The 21,129-nt window shown below is 39.4% G+C and overlaps 1 protein-coding gene across 1 annotated transcript in view; it reads left to right on the top strand.

Annotated features, from left to right (window-relative positions):
* LOC124776511 (intraflagellar transport protein 140 homolog) overlaps positions 1-21,129 on the top strand; it is a 249,038-nt gene that overhangs the window by 189,771 nt on the left and 38,138 nt on the right. Inside the window, exons 19-20 of the mRNA XM_047251534.1 lie at positions 2,158-2,302; positions 2,421-2,615. Of these exons, the coding sequence (XP_047107490.1) occupies positions 2,158-2,302; positions 2,421-2,615 (340 nt within the window). The remainder of the gene's footprint in view (positions 1-2,157; positions 2,303-2,420; positions 2,616-21,129) is intronic.

Below are 21,129 nucleotides of genomic sequence, written 5' to 3'. Positions count from 1 at the left end.
CAAACACGAAAGAATACATGGCAAAATATTTATATTCATATTATTCCTATGGTGAAGAGAATACTGCATGTGATTCACAATTCATAAAAGTTCCTAGTAGCAACCATCTCTTCTCACAGGTAGGAAAAAATTCAGGACGTAAAGTTTCCCATATTGACAAACATCCCAAACAGTCTTGCCACTCGGATTTTCATAGTACATTGAAATGCTGCTAGAAGATGAACAATACGAAATTTCTATTTACTTTGTTGGATAATGTATGAAAGTGCAGTGGTCGAAACTCGGGGCGGAGAAAAAAACTCGTTTTCCACCTTTTTTTTAAAAATTTATTTACTGACGAAGAGGTTTTGGCGCCAGTATTTATCTTTGTGCCTGCAAAACATGTCTGTTGTAGCGCTACATATATTTGATGGCAGAAGTTAGCTGTGGCGGCACCTACCAACATTTTTCAGAACTTCTGCTTACTTTGCACTCGATTCTAAGCCGCAGGCAGTTTTTTGGATTACAAAAACCGAAAAAAAAGTGCGACTTAGATTCGAGTAAATACGGTAGTCATACCAACATACAAAGCTGTGCAAATCTTTGCAGCAGAGCTGGTATATGACATGGCTGCTTTCACTGCTGGCTTGGTCCCTGATGGGGTAGGATAAGCCTGTGGCAGGACTGGAATAGGAAGTGCTGGATGGGTGGATTGGACAGGTCTTCTCCCCAGGGATATAATCCCTGTGGCAAGTTACTGGGAGTGGCATATGGATGGACTAGGATGTTGTGGAGATTGGATAGGTGGCAGAACACCACTTTAAAGGGGGAGAGGGGGGAGAGATCTTAGTTAGGAGGTCCCTCATTTCAGGGCATGATGATACGTAATCAAAGCCCTGACAAAGGATATGATTCAGTTGTTACAGTCCGGGGTGGTATTGGGTGACAAAGGGGCACTCCTTTGTGGCTGGTTCTTGGGGTTGGTGAAAGAATTGGGGATGTGTGGGAAAAGGAACAGGAGATCTGTTGCACACTAGATATGGGCGATAGTGCCTGTCATGAAGGCCTTGGTGAGACCTTTAGCATACTGGGCAAGAGGGTAGTTGTCATTGCAGATGCCCCTCTCCCAGGTGGCCAGGCTGTATGAAAGGGATTTTTTCCATATGGAAGGGATGGCAGCTGCAGTTACTGTTGGTGGTTGGTGGGTTTAATGTGGACAGAGGTGTGGATGGAGCTATCAGAGAGGAGGAGGTCAACATGCAGGAAGGTGGCATGCTGACTTGAGGAGGATTAGAAGAATATAGGAGAGAAGGTGTTGAGGTTGTGAAGGAATGAGGATAGGGTGTCTCGGCCATGAGTCCAGATCGTGAAGATATCATCAATGAACCTGAGCCAGACCAGGCGTTTTGGGCAGGTAGAAAGATTTTCTCTAGATGGCCCACAAACAGGTTAATATAGGAGAGTGCCATGCGGGCAGCAGTGAAAGCAACTGTGTCATACACCAGCTTTGCTGCAATCATTTGCACAGCTTTTTATATTGGTATGACTCCCGACCAACTGTGCATCAGAATCAGTGGCCACCACTAAACTGTGACTGAGAACGCAGTAGACCATCATATGGCACAACATGCAGCTGAACAGAATTTTCTTTATTTTAAGGGCTGCTTCACAAGATGGGTCATCCACCAACAGCTTTTCTGAACTGTGCAGATGGGAATTGTCTTTAAAACACATTCTCCACTCCCGAAATTATCCCAGATGCAACATACAGTGACCTACTGTCCCCACATCCTGTATGGTGAGTAGCAATCTAACCTTTACCTAATACTGTTGATAGTCCAACCTGGAGTTTCCATTGTTTAAATTAGTTCTCCAATTTTCAAAAAGTGACATTGTTATTAATGTTTGTCTTTCTTTGTTTCTTCCTTTCCTGTCGAGAAAGAAGCTTGTGGCTGCAAACTGTCTCCTTCCAAGTAATGTGATGTTGTCTATCTATTTCAATCCTCCTCAGTGCAGTGTGGTAATTTTAAATATTTGCTCAATTTTATACCCATAATCTCATTACTAAAGTAGTAGCAGGGGTGGTGTAGTTCACATATGTAAATCTGTGTTGTCACCTTTCATGTTCCAGGATTGTTTCGCACATTTATAAATCTCATTTCATCTCCTCTCTTTCAGAACACAGCAGTACAATGCTTTGCAGTATATTGCTATTGATCTGGATGCTAAATCTGATCCTGAATTGGTACAAAAATGTGCCCAATTCTTTTTTGAAAATAAGCAATATGAAAAAGCTGTTGACCTCTTGGCGGTGACAAAGCAGGTAATAATTATGTAGTTAAAAAGTAAGAGTAAAGAACAGGAATATAACATAATACACTACTTTCAGTTTAGAGAACTGCTGCCAGTCAACATTGTAATAAACTGCTCTTTTCATGTAGCATGTAGAAGCATTGGAGCTGTGCCTGGAACATAATGTTCCTGTGACAGAGGAACTTGCAGAGAAGCTGACCTTGGCAAAAGGGGAAACTGATGAAGCAACAAGAGTGCATGTTCTAGAGAAGGTGGCAGAGTGTGCTATTGTACAAGCAAATTATCATCTTGCTGCTAAAAAGTTTCTGCAAGCTGGAAGCACTGTGAGTTTTTAATTAGGTGTACTATTGTCCACACTAACAATAAGAGAGGGAAAATAAAATGACTTTGATATTCATGCTCAGTACTTAACAGTCCTTGCTAATACTTACAGTTTTATTCAAAATAGCAAAATCTAAGTTTTCAAATTTACTCTGCTTGTACCTAGTTTGTTCAAAAACCATAAGATCTGGTTTGTAGCTGAATAGTTGCGTGTAATGAAATTTTCCTTAGAAGGTTCTGTTTTAATTTACTTCTCATAGCACATTTGTTTTTCAGTTTTTGAATCATTTATTTGTACACTATGGTTCTTCTTGGCACTGGCACTTTTCAGTATCAAAATAATAAACTGTAAAAGGAAAAGTGAGGTGCTTCCTAGCTATGTGAAATTATAGCTCCTTCCTCAGTGGGGAGAGAAGGAAGGGTTGAGGAAGGTTAAAAGAAAGGGAAGGTCACTCAGACCCAAGGATGAGAGGACCCCACATGTGGTGAGGATGGGGCAGACTGCTGTGACAGCAGTCACAGTGTGCCATATTGCATGCCAGATAAATGTCAGTTTCTCCAAGGTGGCTACGAACTACAAAGGACAGTCTTCATAAGTCTTCACATTTATTCAAGGCACGATGTATAAAGTATGAGTCCTAAGAAGAGTTGTTGGATAAAATACACAAATTCAGTAAAGTTCATTTAAAAGTGAAGTCCAAACTGGTTTAGTTATGTGTTCCTGATTTAAAGTCCAAATCATGCTATCTGGCATGTTGGGCACTGGCCGGTCTGTAAATATTTTAAACCAGAGTAAAAATATGAATGGTTGTTCGAAATTATTCGATGATCATTGCTAGCCAATTCAGGGATAACTGCTTGTAGAAATTGGAGATAACTGCTGATTACTTCACTTCACTAAAATTATGATTCAACTAGCTATTCTGGAGCCATATGGCTTGCTGAATACCAGCTGAGCTGAAGGTTACTTGTCCCACTCTATTTTCATAAACAGGACAAGTGTAAGGAAATAATGCAGTGATGTTTACTCTGCCTGTCCAAGTAGCACTTCCTGCAATCATAACCATAAATGTATTTTTGTTACTGTCAGGTTGGCAACCGATTAGACAAGGCTGAATGGCGGAAGGACCTAAGTCCTAAGATACATTACTAGATACTACAGGTGGTCCCTCTCATAGTGGTGTCTGTGCAGGTGGTCCCTCTCATGCTGGTGCCTGCTGAGTGACTTGCCCTTTCTTTTAAGCTTCCCAACCTACTCCTGTCTCCTTCCCGAGGAAAGAATGATTAGTTCCAAAAACTAGAAAGTGTCACTTTTTCGTTTCATGTGTGTCTAGTAGCAGCATTACAGGAGACTCCAAAAAATAAGTTACACATTATTATGGCAGGCAAGTAATTCTTTCTTTCTTTCTCTATCTTCTCTCTTTCTCTCTCTCTCTCTCTCTCTCTCTCAGGACTGAAAACAGACAGAGATATGTGGTTTGTTTTGGAATAAGTTTGCACTCATGAATGTGTGACAGAGATGGCAGGCAGCACTGTACAGCACACGCAACTACAAGGTAACATCAAGAGTAAGGTCTTAAATGTTGAAGTTTTCATTATAAGAACAATGTACAACCAGTCATTTTTCTACATTTGCATGGTTTGAAACCAATTGAAATTCATCGCCATTTGAGTGAGACAGTGTTAAGGGCGTATCTAATGTCTATTCATGGATGCAACAGTTCAAAGAATGCAGAACACTGTGAGACAACAAACCAAGACAGTCTCGGCCTCGCACAAGACTCTGCCTACAAGGTCGAGCAAGTGGAGAAAGCTGTGTAAAGGATTTCTGAATGACTGAAACACATCACATCCAAAGTTAGCATTTCTATGGGATCTGTGCACACAATCCTGCATGAAGGCCTGAAAATGTGAGAAGTGTGTTCCATGAATTCTGACAGATAACCACAAGGCTGCATGCATGTTGCCAGGCAACGTTACACACAATGACATGAATGAGACTTTCTTTTCATCATTGTGGCAATGGATGAGACAAATCCTGAAACAAAGTGCCAGTCAACTCAGTGGAAGTGAACATAAAAAAATTTGAGAAAGCACCAGTGTTAAAAAAATGATGGCTATGTTCTGGGACAGCAGTGGCATAATTCTTACTCATTGCATTCCAATGGGCGGTACAGTGACAGGAGCATCCTTCCAAGGTGTTTTGAAGGACATGCTCCTTCCAGCAATGTGTGAAAAATGGCTGGAAAAGGCTGCACGTGTGTTCTTTCACAAAGAAAGTGCATCAGCACATCGGGTGAACATGATGTTGCAGTTTTTCGTGATAACAGCTTTGAAGTGATTTCTCATGTTCCATACTCACCTACCCTGGCTCCTAGGAACTTTGGGCTGTTTCCAACGATGAAAGACACTCTTCATAATTGCACATTGACTAGCTGGGCCACTATTGCATCAGTGATTTTTCAGTGGTCAAACCGGGACTAGTGCAGCAGGGGATACAACCCGTCGGCTTTGAACAATGACGTCATTCCTTAGTCATAGATCGTAATGTCTTCACTTCGAGGCATAGATAATAAAGCAGTTCTGTGTTCTAATAAGCACTATCATTAAAATAATTGAATGTTAATCTAAAAGCGATCGCTTGATATTCGGTACATCATTAAACGTGAGATTTAATTAACTTAATTGTTCGTTTTTTATTCGGCCGGTACTTAATATTTTTCGTAATGATATTGAGGTAATGTGGATTATTAATTTTTTATTATAGAACAATTTGTAGTGTCTTATTTTCGTTTTTTGGCTTTAAAAAAAAAAATCTCACGAGATAGAATAAACTGATCCTAAGATACAGATGCTTCAGTAGCTGATAAGTGTTTTTTGGCTTTAAAAAAAAAAAAAAAAAAAAAAAAAAAAAAAAAAAAAAAAAAAAAAAAAAAAAAAAACTCACGAGATAGAATAAACTGATCCTACTTTATTAAGCAATCAATAAAAAAAATAAACTAAAACATAACAGCTTTTGCTGTTATGTTTTGGTTTGCTGTTATGTTTTAGTTTAGTTTTTTTATTGATTGCTTAATAAAGTAGGATCAGTTTATTCTATCTCGTGAGATTTTTTTTTTTAAAAAGCCAAAAAACACTTATTAGCTACTGAAGGGAGCTACAACACTAAGAAGAATCACTTCTCAGCTTTTGACAAGATCAATGTTTATCTCTCTCGCATTCCTTTGTTTCTCAACATTCTCCTCAGCTCTTTCATCTTTGTAATACATGGTCTCTGGCGACTTGTGACGTCATTGTTCAAAGCCGACGGGTTGTATCCCCTGCTGCACTAGACCCGTCAAACCAGACTCCTAAAGAAGTGTCCCCAGTGGCCATGGAATCATGGCACAATATTGTGAAAAGTGTGTATGGCTGCTGGGAGATTACATTGACACAAGCTTAACAGTTTTCTTGTGGTTATAGTCTGTGGCAGTGTTTATAGGTTCTGGACTAGCGATGCACATTAGACAATATGCAGCTAGCCAATCAGCACTCTGTGTTTCTGTGCTCCATACAGTGTAAACTTCCATTAGATTTGAGCATTCTATCACATTTTATGTACTCAAAACTATGATTCATGGATTTCTGTGGTATTCCGTGTATTTGGTGAGTTTTCTCATAGTGGTTGAAATACTTGGAAGGCACCAAGTGTTTCACAAACAGACAAGGGACCTTATTTTTAAAGTATACTCATTCTTCAAATGAGAGGCATATTCAGGCAAGCTGGTTTGCGATGTTGCCAAAGTGCAGGAACATAACATAGTAGTTGTCTGTGCACGTTCAGCTGAGTTGACTATACAGCATCGTCGGTAAAGCAGATGCCAGACTGAGATTCATTGGAAGAATCCTAAGGAAACGCAATCCGAAAACAAGAAGTAGGCTACAGTACGCTTGTTCGCCCACTGCTTGAATACTGCTCAGCAGTGTGGGAACCGTACCAGATAGGATTGATAGAAGATATAGAGAAGATCCAACGGAGAGCAGCGCGCTTCATTACAGGATCATTTAGTAATCGCAAAAGCATTACCGAGATGATAGATAAACTCCAGTGGAAGACTCTGGAGGAGAGATGCTCAGTAGCTCGGTACGGGCTTTTGTTGAAGTTTCGAGAACATACCTTCACCGAGGAGTCAAGCAGTATATTGCTCTCTCCTACGTATATCTCGCGAAGAGACCATGGGGATAAAATCAGAGAGATTAGAGCCCACACAGAGGCATACTGACAATCCTTCTTTCCAGGAACAATACGAGACTGGAATAGAAGGGAGAACCAATAGAGATACTCAATGTACCCTCCGCCACACACCGTCAGGTGGCTTGCGGAGTATGGATGTAGATGTAGATACCTTGTGAGCCGCCACTGACTTTAGTTTGTGAGGGAAAAAAATTGGAGGTGTTATAACTTGAATGCCCTTCGTTATAATCATAGTAACCATGTCTCTCTACACAACTGTCAGAACATTCTACCAATCACTCAGGTCCCTGACAATAGAAATCTGCTCCTCAATCGTAGAGCAATTTCAGAACAGCTATGTGAATTTTCTCATTACTGGAACGTTTCTTTCCCCTCGGGTGTACTTTCAAAAAAAGGCAATCACAAGGTGCAAGATCTGGACTTCCCATTAGCATCACTCAAATTTCTGCAACCTTGGTCAGATTTTTGGCACCATTTCACTACAGCTGGATGCGACATTGCATTTGGTCCATATGCTGCCAGTATTTCATGGTGACTCTATGTGCAATACTACCCCGCATATTTTAACTTTGGAACAAATTTCCAACTGCTGCTGTGATCTACATCTACATTTACATGGATACTCCGCAAATCACATTCAAGTGCCCGGCAGAGGCTTCACTGAACCACCTTCACAATAATTATCTGTTATTCCAACCTCCAACAGCGCATGGTAAAAACGAACACCTACATCTTTCTGCATGAGCTCTGATTTCCCTTATTTTATTATGAAGATCATTTCTCCCTATGTAGGTCAGCGTAAACAAAATATTTTCACATTCAAAGGAGAATGTTGGTGATTGAAATTTCGTGAGAAGATTCTGCCACAAGGAAAAACACCTTTCTTTCAATGTCCACCCCAATTCCTCTGTCATGTCAGTGACACTCTCTCCAGTACTTCACGATAATACAAAATATGCTGCTCTTCTTTGAACTTTCTCGATGTACTCCATTAATCCTATCTGGTAAGGATCTCAGATCGCACAGCAGTACTCCAACAGAAGGTGGACAAGTGTAGTGTAGGCAATCTCTGTAGTAGACTGTTACATTTTCTAATCTAAGTGTTCTGCCAATAAGACGCAGTCTTTGGTTTGCTTTCCTCACAACATTTTTTGTGTGTTCTTTCTAATTTAAGTTGTTTGTAATTGTAATTCCTAGGTATTGAGATGAATTTACAGCCTTTAGGTTTGACTGATTTATCATGTAACCAAATTTTAACGGATTCCTTTTAGCATTCATGTGGATGACCTCACACTTTTCATTATTTAGGGTCAATTGTCAATCTTTACAAAATACAGATATCTTTTGTGAATCATTTTGCAATTTGTTTTGATCTTCTGATGACTTTACTAGATGATAAACGATAGCATCATCTACAAACAACCTGACATGGTTGCTCAGATTGTCTACTAAACCATTCATGTTTCACTTGATGACTTTCCGTTAGTTACTATGAACTGTCTCCTCTCTGACAGGAAATCATGAATCCAGTCACATAACTGAGGCAATATTCCATAAGCAAGCAATTTCAGTACAAGCCACTGGTGCAGTACAGTAGTGAAAGCCTTGTGGAAATCTAGAAGTACAGAATGAATTTGAAATCCCATGTCAGTAGCACTCAACACTTCATGTGTGTAAAGAGCTATTTGTGTTTCACAAGAACAATGTTTTCTAAATTTGTGTTGACAGTGTGTCAATAGACTGTTCTCTTCAAGGTAATTCATAATGTTAGAACATAATACATGTTCCAGAATCCTGCTGCATATCGACGTTAATGATATGGTCCTTTAATTTAGTGGATTACTTGTGCCTTTCTTGAATATTGGCGTGACTTGTGCAACTTTCCAGACTTTGGGTACGGATCTTTCGTCAAGGAAGTGGTTGTATATGATTGTTCAGTATGGATCTATTGCATCAGCATACTCTAAAAGGAACATAATTAGTATACAGGTTGGAGCGGAAGACTTGCTTTTTTTAAGTGATTTAAGTTACTTCACTGCTCCGAGGATATCTACTTCTAAGTTACTCATGTTGGCAGCTGTTCTTGATTCGAATTCTGGAATATTTGCTTTGTCTCCTTTGGTAAAGGAATTTTGGAAGGCTGTGTTTAAGTAACTGGTTTAGCAGTGTCTTCGAATATGTCCATTGCTACCATGCAGAGAATGTGCTGAGTGTGTCTTGCTGCTAGCACACTTTACATATGACCAGAATCTCTTTGGATTTTCTGCCAGGTTCCAAGACAAAGTTTCACTGTGGAAACTATTGTAAGCATCTCGCATTGAAGTCCATGCTAAGTATAGAGCTTGCTAAGAGGTCAAGTGTTTTTTCACAACTGTTTACTTGAACTAACTGTGCGGAATAATTTTCAGAAAAAGTGTTTTGCACCTATTATCTGCACCACAGCAGAACTGTTTCAGCAGGAAACATGGAACATGCAGTCTCATCTGAAAATGCACCACTCTTGTTGTGCAATGGTCTTAGTGTGGAACAACAAATATAACTTATTTTCTGTAGTCCCTATGTACAGTTTGCCTCCTGAAGGTTAACCGAGTGATGTGGCACAGTGGTTAGCACACTGCACTCGCATTCGGGAGGACGACAGTTCAATCCCGCATCCGGCCATCCTGATTTAGGTTTCCCATGATTTCCCTAAAATCACTCCAGGCAAATGCCGGGATGGTTCCATTGAAAGGGCGTGGCCAGCTTACTTCCCCGTCCTTGCTGTCTAGTCTCCTCCCCACAACAGCCCAACCCAACCCTCCATAAGGTAAGCACTGGCCAGCTATTCAGTCTCATAGCTTATTAGTTTTCTTGACTGAATTTCTTTTTGCTATAGTAAAGTTGTCACATTTTGTCACAGATGGAACTACATTGAGGCAATCAATTATAAATCCCACCAAAGAAAAAAAATACTACTCAGAAACTTTTTTGCAGCTTTGTACTGTAGCACCAGTCTTATGTAAAATTCAGTATTTCACATTCACTCTGCAAATGACTGTGAGATGTATGGCAGAGGGTACATCCCATTGTACCAGTTATTAGCATTTCGTCCTGTTCCGTTAACATATGGAGTATGTGAAGAATGATTGTTTGAGTGCCTCTCTGCATGCAGTAATTATTCTAATCTTATTCTCATTATCCCTATGTGAGAGATACATAAGGGATTGTGTTATATTCCTAGTGTCATTATGTAAAGCTGGTTCTTTAGACTTTGTTAATACTTTCTCGGTATAGTTTATGTCTTTCTTCAAGAATCTTGCAGTTCAGTTCCTTCAGTACCTCTGTGATGCTCTCCCACAGTCAAACAAACCTGTGACCATTCGTGCTACCCTTCTGTGTCTGTGTTCAATATCCCCTGTTAATACTGTTTAGTACAGGTCCCACATACTTGAGCAAAATTCTAGAACTGGTCACACGAATAATTTGCAAGACTGTAGAGTGATTGTACTTCCCCAGTATTCTACCAATAAACTGAAGTCTACCACCTGCTCTATCCCCGATTGAGCCTATGTGATCATTCCATTTCATATCTCTACAAAGTGTTACACCTAGGTATTTTTATGAGTTGGCCAAATCCAACAATGACTCATTGATATTATGGTCATAGGATACTACATTTTTTTCATTTTATGGAGTGCACAATTTTACATTTCTGAAAATTTAAAGCAAGTTACCCATTTCTGCATGACTTTCAAATCTTATCAAGACCTTACTGAACATTTATGCAGCTTCTTTCAGATAATACTTCATATATATATATATGTGGTTATAATAGAGGGAAACATTCCACGTAGGAAAAATATATCTAAAAACAAAGATGATGTGACTTACCAAATGAAAGTGCTGGCAGGTCGACAGACACACAAACAAACACAAACATACACACAAAATTCAAGCTTTCGCAACAAACTGTTGCCTCATCAGGAAAGAGGGAAGGAGAGGGAAAGACGAAAGGATGTGGGTTTTAAGGGAGAGGGTAAGGAGTCATTCCAATCTCGCGAGCGGAAAGACTTACCTTAGGGGGAAAAAAGGACGGGTATACACTCGCACACACACACATATCCATCCGCACATATACCCTCTCCCTTAAAACCCACATCCTTTCGTCTTTCCCTCTCCTTCCCTCTTTCCTGATGAGGCAACAGTTTGTTGCGAAAGCTTGAATTTTGTGTTTGTTTGTGTGTCTGTCGACCTGCCAGCACTTTCATTTGGTAAGTCACATCATCATTGTTTTTTATATATATATATATATCACCTGTAAAAAGTCAGAGGTTACTATTAATATTGTCTCCAAGGCCATTAATAAACAACATGAACAGCAAGGGTCCCAACACATTTCCCTGGGGAGTTACTTCTACATCTGACAGTTACTCTCCATCCAATATAATATCCTACGTCCTCCCTACCACAAAGTCCTCAATCCAGTCACAGTTCCACTTGATACCCCATATGATCATATTTTTGACAATTAGCTTAGGTGTGGTGTAGGTGTGGTACTGAGTCAAATGCTCTTCAAGAACCAAGAAATACTACATCTCCCTGACTGCCTTGACCCAAAGCTTTCAGTATGTCATGCAAGAAAAGTGCAAGTTGGGTTTCACATTATTTCAGATTCCATTCTGATGAGCATTGAAGAGGTCATTCTGTTCAAGATACCTCATTACATTTGAGCTCAGAATATGTTCTAAGATTGTATAACAAATTGATGTCAAGGATATTGGATGATAGTTTTGTGGATCACTTCTTCTATCCTTCTTGTAACTCAGCTGCAGATTCAGTATAGAATCTGACAGAGATCTAGTTGGACCCTGGAGATTTGTTTAAAATTGAACAAAGCAGATTCTGAACACCACTGACAATAATACTTATTTCATTCACTTTTTTAAGTTGGTAAGGGTATTAAATTGGGGCAATTCTCGTGGGTTTTCCTTTGTAAAGGAACATTTGAAAGTGGAGTTCAGCTTTTGCTTTGCTACCATCCATTTCAGTTCCTGTCTCATTTACTAAAGATTGGACACTAACATTGGTGCCACTGACAACTTCTACATACAATGAGAACTTCTTTGGGTTTTGTGAAATATCATTGGACAATATTCTGCTATGGTAGTCATTGAAGGCATCACATATTATTGTCTTGACAGCCAAATGCATTTAATTCAGTGTCTCTCTATCTACAGCCCTACACTTTGTTTTACACCTGTTATGCAATAACCTCTGTTTCTTTATAGTGTCTTTACAGTGACTGTATACCATGGAGGTTCCCTCCCATATGAACTGTTCTACTGGGTACATATCTATCCACTGAATGGTCAACTATTCATTTAAACTTGAGTCATAGTTCATGCTCCTGCCCTGTGCTGGATCTTTCAATTTCCTCATTGAGATATGAAACTACTGATTTTTTATCTAGTTTACTGAACATATATATATCTTTCTGCTTGTATTAGTTTTTCTTTGGTAATCATTGTTGCCACAACTGCATCCTTTGTCACTGATACCAGTTTCTATGTGGACATTCTCAAACAAGTCAGGTCTGTTTGTTGCCATTAGATCCAGTATACACTGAAACCCCACTTTTACATTTTTCAAGGGACATCAGAAAAATGGCATAAAATGTGGGAAATAATGTTTTTAGCTGTAAAAGTTACGTATAGGATACCCCCTTGCATTTTCACACTTTATTTAAGGTATATGTACATAATAGGCATCAAAATACTTGTCACATACTTGTTTATTATCTAATAAAGGTTTATTACCCAAAAAAATCACTGATGTAACGTAAACTGATAACTGTCTAGGGAGTAGAAATGACTGACTCAATTTCATACATCGTAGTCGATGTTTCTGGAAAGCATGCAGCTGTCATTCATTATTTAAACAATAAAACACTGCACCAGTTACATAGTTTCTCATGCTTAGCACCATGAGTTTTAAGAATTTTTTCTCATTGTCAAGTGCTAATATTTACAAAAGTATTTTGTGTGATGTTTGCATATGTTTTATGTGTTCAGAATGAGATTTTCACTCTGCAGCAGAGTGTACGCTGATATGAAACTTCCTGGCAGATTAAAACTGTGTGCCCGACTGAGACTCGAACTCAGGACCTTTGCCTTTCGCAAGCAAGTGCTCTACCATCTGAGCTACCGAAGCACGACTCACGCCCGGTCCTCACAGCTTTACTTCTGCCAGTATCTCGTCTCCTACCGTCCAAACTTTACAGAAGCTCTCCTGTGAACCTTGCAGAACTAGCACTCCTGAAAGAAAGGATACTGCGGAGACATCGCTTAGCCACAACCTGGGGGATGTTTCCAGAATGAGATTTTTACTCTGCAGCGGAGTGTGCGTTGGTATGAAACTTCCTGGCAGATTAAAACTGTGTGCCCGACCGAGACTCGAACTCAGGACCTTTGCCTTTCGCGGGCAAGTGCTCTACCATATTTTTTATTTTATGTGTTGTTTGCATATGTTTTGTTCTGTGTTTCCTGCACTGCAGTCATCTTTTTGAGTTTATCAGGTACTGTGCTTCCTCAGTCATGTACGAAACCACACAGACACAAACTGTAACTCACATTGTTTGTTTTTATAACTCTCACAAAAAATACATACATAAATACTGCGCTTGACAATGAGAATAAATTCTCAAAACACGATTTGCTCAGCATGAAAAAATATGTAATTGGCACCCTTTAAACCAAAAAAATGCTAAATACAAAGGTGTCGACGAGCACAAAAATCATGAAACTGTAAATACGCAATAGAGACAGTTTGAAAATGGTTGTGATCGGTCATGATATCTGTATTCGAATGAAACTACAAATGAACCTAGTTTCTCCCATCAGGCACTGTGCCAAGTGGAGCTTGACAGTGATAGGAAATAGGTCATGTATTGTTCCAATTTTTATACGCTTACCACTTCGGATCTGCTGAGTAGAGTGCCCTGGTGTCAAGAAACTTAACCTCATAATGTTTGTAAACATTACTTGACGGCCAAAATCATGCCAGCATCAGTTTACGTCAGTTTGTTTTTTCTCCACCAACATTTTCTCATAAAGCATAATTTGCGGGGAAATTGTTAATATGTTGATGCAAAATAGGGTGCGAATTAACTTTGTGGACATAATAAATTTGACGGGAGCAACAAAAAATGTCTAAATGGTAGGAAAACATTAATTCCAGTAATGTAAAAGTGTGGTTATACTGTATTTCTATCATGAGTGAGGTTCCTAACTATGTGTTTGAGGTAGTTTTCAGAGAAAGCATTTAGTAATGTTTCACAGGATGTCTTATCATGCGCACCATTAACAAGACTGTAATTTCCCCAATTAACTTTTGGATGATTAAAACCTTCACTGGTGTTACAGTGCGATAGGGGAACTTATGTACAAGTGAAGTGAGGTTTTCTCTTAAGTTTTCAGTCACACCAGGAGATGAGTCTGGTGAGTGACAGAAGGATCCATTTATCAGTTTATACCCCCTACCGCAAGACTGAGTCCTGCAGAAACAATCTCACATGTGGCTTCAATTTCTATCTCAGTGGATATGAGTTTCTTGACTACTGCGACAAATACACCACCTCCATTTCCCACTTGCCTATCCTTTCAATATACACTTAAATTTTCCCCAAAAATCTCACTACTATATATTCCAGGTTTCAATTAGCTTTCTGTACCTAGTATTATGTGAACTTCACTGCTTTTCATGAGTGCTTCAAACTCTGGCACTTTGTTGTGAATGCTTCAGTAGTGTACCATTAGGATTGTAATACTCTCACCTGTGAGAGGCGTTTCTTTCTATGTTACAATGATATTCCTGGGTTCCCCACTGCTATTGTTATCTGGATTGGATGGAGAGTCACCTAACCTAAAAACCCTGCTACCTGATTAGCAGCCCTTGATGTGTAGAGCACAGCTGACCCAGTTCTCAACACTATGGCGCATGTCCAGGAAGTCACAGCCTAGCTTATCACAGAACCTTCAAAGTCTCTGGTTCAGTCATTCCACTTGTCTCAGAGCCAAAGGGCCATGATCACTTCTTGGGACAATGCTGCAATTTGTGAGCTTCATTGAAGCTCCACGAGTCTGGTCCTCTCAACCTTCTCTGCCAGTCGCTGCAATGAACCAAGTACGACCTCGGAGCTGAAATGATGGGCATCATTTTTTCCAACATGCACCACAAACTGCAGTTGGTTGCACCCTGTTCCCTTGATGTCTGCTAGATTGGCATCTTCAACATGTTGAATGAGGTTCCCATGTGTACGCATTGAGTGCACCTGGTGCCCTTTCCTGTCCCTTGCTGCCATTTCCATAAGGGGTAAATCATCCGCTGTATATTTGAAATGCTTACAATTAATAGACCCCTAAACTTTTGCATTTGACTCTTCTTGACACTGGACAATAACAGGTGGAGTGACTCTCACTAATTCGAACTTGTTGGTTAGGGGTATCAGTACAACACTCTGAGTCCTTGCTGGTCCCCATCCACCCTGTACATGACACCTAGATCTACCACTGACAAGCCACTCCCAGTCAAGTGGACGAGTAATGGCAGATCCTGTACTTTTTGCAGTGGAGACAGAATCCACAGGAGAGGGTAGTACCTTAGGCACCCCTGGCACCAGTATCACAGGTACACAACTCTCGGGAGCTCTTCCAAAACACTGATTCGCAACAGCTGCGAATTGTTTGACAGTAGTCAAGGTGATTTCCAGCTGCTTACAAACGTCAACCGAGTCATCCCATGTTCTAGAACAGCAGTCGCAGTGGGGCTGCATTTCGGCTGGTGCAATGTATTACAAGGCAGTGAATAAGTTATCTTTCAATCTGTTGAGCTAAAAAGTTGCTAATTCCCAATAAGAACTGAAGCAAATACACAAAATGAGATTTCTGTTAAGGCAACACAAAAGTCTGTGGTAAAAATTACTAGTTTCCTAAAAGATTTTGAGGTTAATTATAGTTTTTAGCAAATATAAAAACAGCACTAATTTATGATAAATGCAAATGACATATATGAGCTGCAACTTTTTTAGGGAGAACTATATGTGACACAATATGTTAGCTAGACTATCTGCTACAGCAACTAAATCACTAACGCAGATTTACTACAAATTGTTTGTAGATTATGCAAAGAACAATGGTAGATTCTAAAAATTCTCGAAAATGCTCATTTATTTGCATTGATATACAATGAAATTCAAGGGTGATGTATTCTTTGGCAAAACTGGTAACAACAAACGCTGATTTGCTAAGAAATAAGTTATATATCTTACCAGTAACTTATAAAAATATAGTTCCTCAGAAATAAACTATTTTACACGTAACTGAACAATAAAAAATTAAATAACAGTTGTTTTGAATGAGGATAGGCCTACTTTTCTCAAAAATTTTAAAAGGACACAATTTTAAGCCTATAATTGGTGATAATAGTACAAGTTTATCACAGCACTCGCAAATGTTAGAAATTTCACAATATATCACAGTACAAGCAGGTATTGATACAATCAATGACAGACTAAGGTTCACATAATGGAAAATTCTGAAGTTGGCTTTTGTATACAAATAAATATGCATATTGCACGTATTTTTCACTTCGTTGTGTCTGTGCCCATTTCCACACTGGGGTACCAAAGAAGAACACTGCAACACGAGTTTACCTTGGTCAGAATCACTAAAATGTGCAGCACCAACAAACTTGCTCTGTACACTGTATTAACAATAAACATTCACTACATTCCCTTAAATTTTTTGTGCTACACCAACTAAATATAAAGCTTCTGCCCCCGCAGTACCATTTACATTCTATGATGCCTTAATATTTAGTTCATTACATTGGTTCTATTTTAACGAAAATTTACCTGCATCTGTAATGACAGAGGTTAGTTTCATTACTGTTTTACAGTCTGATAATATGACCTGTATTATAGTATAAGGCAAGACTCTATTCATGCAAGAGGGCTATCATTAATGCCATAACATTTTAGTTTGCTAATTATAATTTGGATATCCTTAAATAACTCCGTCTTCAGGCCACAAGTGGCCTACTGGGACCATCCGACCGCCGTGGCATCCTCAGTGGAGGATGCCCATAGGAGGGGCGTGGGGTCAGCACACCACTCTCCCAGTTATGATGGTATTCTTGACCAAAGCTGCTACTATTCAGTCGAGTAGCTCCTCAATTGGCATCACGAGGCTGAGTGCACCCCAAAAAATGGCAACAGTGCATGGCGGCCTGGATGGTCACCCATCCACGTGCTGACCACGCCCAACAGTGCTTAACTTCGGTGATCTCACAGGAACCGGTGTATCCACTGTGGCAAGGCCATTCCCCAGAATTTGGTGATCTACAAAATGAAAATAAAATGGCAACTATTCAGCCAAAACTGGAGGAGGATAGCAGAGGCTTTAAGAAACTTCTGCATAGTGTTATCAGAAGTAAAAAGAAACCCATAAAGACACTTGAAGATGAAAATGGAAATCTGGTTAAAAAAGAAAGCCACATCAGATAAGTCTTGATGGACCATTTTGACCACGTACTGAATGGATCAGTTGTAACATTTAATCAGATATTCAGACCTACAGCGAGGAGCCTCCAATCACCTGTACAGAAACAATGACAGCTGTAAAATGTATGCCGAAGGAAATTCCCTGTGTGCAGATGAAGTGAATGTGGACATGAAGAAGGCAGGTGCACAGAACACTGTCCCAACACAAAAATTTGCTTGTAGACAGGAGCAAGAGTGTTATAATTCAGTTGTGTAAAAAAGGCAGTAGATGGAAGGTTACTAGTTACAGATTAATAACCCTGCCGTTGCATGGGTTGAAAATTTTAGAGAAGATCATATAAAGAAGATTGAGAACAGTCCTAGAACCAAAGCTGGAATAGGAGCAGTATGACTTCAGAAGTAGAAATATGCCTTGGATCTAATTTTCATTATTCCCATGCTGATGGAAAAATACCAGAACAGAAACGAAAATCTGTTAATCGAGCTGCTTGGGGGAACAAAATGATAAGTGCCAAAATAAAAGTTTGGAGTTCAGAAGATTAAAGTTTTCAGTTGATCCACAAATCTGAATAATTTTATTCTAACGTCCATTTGGTTCTCAATGGCTTTTAATATTTATATTCTTCAACACAGGCTTAAAACGAGCAAAAGGCAGACTATAAAATGTGAAATATACAAAAATAAACACTACTGTTATGTAGATAACATTATATTACCCTAATCACATACACTAACAACAAAATATAGTGATAGATAATCATATGAAAACATTTACACAGAGTTACTGGAAGGCTTAAATGCATAGCTAATTATTTGAAAGTATTTAATCATTCATCACTGATGTGTCCGCAGTCCAAACATGTTGTTTTTACTGACAAGAAAAATCCATGATGAACGGGAGGTATGTAATGTAAGAGGGAGAGGACACTGACAGCTTCATTCTTTTCAACGATTCTGGGTACACCATATTTTAATCAAAGAGCAAGAAATGGGCTTTCCTTCCTATGTTTCTTACTTACTTCTTGCGAGATAACGTGACAGAATGCCTCGCTGATTAATAAAGATGGGTATTCAGAAGCCACCTTACACCTGCATAGATTCCTTATGTTGACAGCCAGACCATCAACAGTCTTCTTTCTGAAGACAAATGCTTCTATCAAGTGTCTTATTTGAAAGAAATTCTACCTTTTCATGCTACAGACAGCAAATGGATTCTTCTTGGCTGAATTTCTGGCTGATATTAGACCGCTCTTCTGGACAGTTCACAGTTTGAATTTAGTGGCATGTATAATTTTCAACTGTCTCAAAATCTCTGTCAAATGTCCTCATCATTTGACCACTAACGGGCAAGTAGTGCTCCATGACTGGAAATCATCCAGATGATATTATACACTGCTGGAATAGACCCAGTTTCCAGTTCTTATTTTGGTCACAGCATTTGTTAGAAATTGCAACGAGAGTCTTTTAATTTACATCGATTTTGATTATTGCTATTTTCATCATTATCATTGATGTTGCTGTTGTTGTTATTATTATTATTATTATTATTATGTATATGAATATAAATGAAGACGAAACTTCCTAGCAGATTAAAACTGTGTGCTGGACCGAGACTGACATTTGGGGCCTTTGCCTTTCACAGGCTCTCTGTGCGGACGGGGCATGAGTCATGCTTGGGTAGCTCAGACGGTAGAACATTTGCCCGCGAAAGGCAAAGGTCCCAAGTTTGAGTCTCGGTCTGGCACACAGTTTTAATCTTCCAGGAAGTTTAATATCATGCACACTCCACTGCAGAGTGAAAATCTCATTCTATAAATGAAGATACATACATACACACACCATCAAGCTCTCAACAGCAAACATTCAGTAATAACATCGTATCATGCATTTCAGGAACATAACAGTATGTACATGCAATTACCATTATATTCATGAAACGTACTTAGTACAAAAAAATTGAAAATTTATATATTTCTCAATCAACTTAGTTGTGAGGAATTTACTCAGGATCCTGGTCAGAGATATCAGAATCACTAAGAACATCTTCATTTTCTTGTAACTCGTCAAATGTGGCTATAATTTCAGAAGACGTAGTGCAGGCCATTTTACCTGTCACTTGCCGTATTGTTCCCATGGCAGGCAGCCATTGCCATTTACCATGAAGCATTGCCCTGACATCTGTTGAGTGCAGTTAGAACTTTTTTCCTGATGTATTATATCCTGCTGCTCATAGGTAGCACCAATTGCCCTATAACACAAGAAACATGTTTGTGGCACTTACAACGTTGTTCCCTGAGTCACTCAGTTGTGTTCCTAAATGTGAAAAAATTATATGGTAGTGTTGCAAGAGAGAAGGCCTGGGAGTGCCTAAGGGACAGGAGTGTAGCTGAAGGACCGGTAAGGAAAATCTCAGTGCTGTACTAAGAGTGTACAGCTGTATACAAGTTGAAGTGGGCGATCTTTATGGTTTCAGACAATGATAGGCAATGTACAGTCCCCACTGTTTTCATCATTGTTGTGGATGAAGAATATCAAGAAAAGATTTGGTGAACTTAATGTAGGGTGAAACAGGAGAGGAAGTTCAGACCAGACTTATTGTGTAGAAATCCTTCCTGCAGGAATACAATCTCGACACCAGTGAGACCAAGAAAACAATAATGGTAGTCAACCGAGATGGGAATCCCACAAATATGAAACTGGGAGATCACCAGCTAGGGTGTGTGGATAGTTTTCTGTATCTTAGAAGTATAATTTCCAGGGATAATTTGATTAGAAAGGAGATAAAGAACAGAGTAGAAAATGGTTCTAAACAGCTACCTCACACTAATATTGACCTATAGTATTGAAGCATGCATTCTCACAAAGAGAGAGTCATCAAGACATGAGGCATCAAAAATGAAATTTCTTAGATCCATCACCCAGAAGACAAAATTGGATAATTTAAAGAATGAGGAGTTGAGGAAGAAAGCTGAAACAAGAGATCTCTTTGAGACTGAATCATCACATCCAGACTACAGTGCTACAGGCATGTAATGAGGTTTGAGCCTACCAGAACAGCCTGAATAAATTTGGAAGAGAGGCAGAAGGAAAATTCCCTGTAGATAGACTTAGAACCCTTTGGATGTTTATGATCTAGGATGACCTCACTGCCAGAGGGAGGGCAGTGAGCGATGTTCCCCATGACAGATTATACTTGGATAGAAGGAAGTGGAAGAGGCTTATTAATAATATCCAGGGAACTGGAACTATGAGGTGCGGCTAGAAAAAAACCGGACTGATGCTGGAAAAAACATTTATTTACAATTATTTACAACTTCATGTTATCTCCTTCAATGTACTCTCCTCCTCAGTCTCTACACCGCTCCATACGAATTTTCCACTGTTCATAGCAATGCTGCAGATCATTTTCGGTAAGTCCATACATTACTTCCATCGCTTTTTCTTTTACTGCTTCAACAGTCTCAAATCTAGTTCCTTTCAAAGCTGACTTGACTTCAGGGAAAAGAAAAAAGTCACAGGGGGCCAAATCAGGTGAGTAGGGTGGATGATCTAAGATGGGAATGTTGTGTTTTGCCAAAAACGTCTTCACTGACAACGCACTGTGAGCTGGGGCATTGTCGTGATGAAGGATCCATGACTTTTTTCTCCACAAATCGTTCCGTTTTCTCCGTACTCGCTCACGTAGGGTAGCCAGGACGCTAATGTAGTAATGCTGATTCACTGTTTGTCCCTCTGGTACCCAATC

The sequence above is a fragment of the Schistocerca piceifrons genome, chromosome 2 (genome assembly GCF_021461385.2).
Source record: "Schistocerca piceifrons isolate TAMUIC-IGC-003096 chromosome 2, iqSchPice1.1, whole genome shotgun sequence".
Lineage (NCBI taxonomy): Eukaryota > Metazoa > Arthropoda > Insecta > Orthoptera > Acrididae > Schistocerca > Schistocerca piceifrons.
Note: the sequence above shows the minus strand (reverse complement) of the source record. Positions and strands in the feature narration are given on the sequence as shown.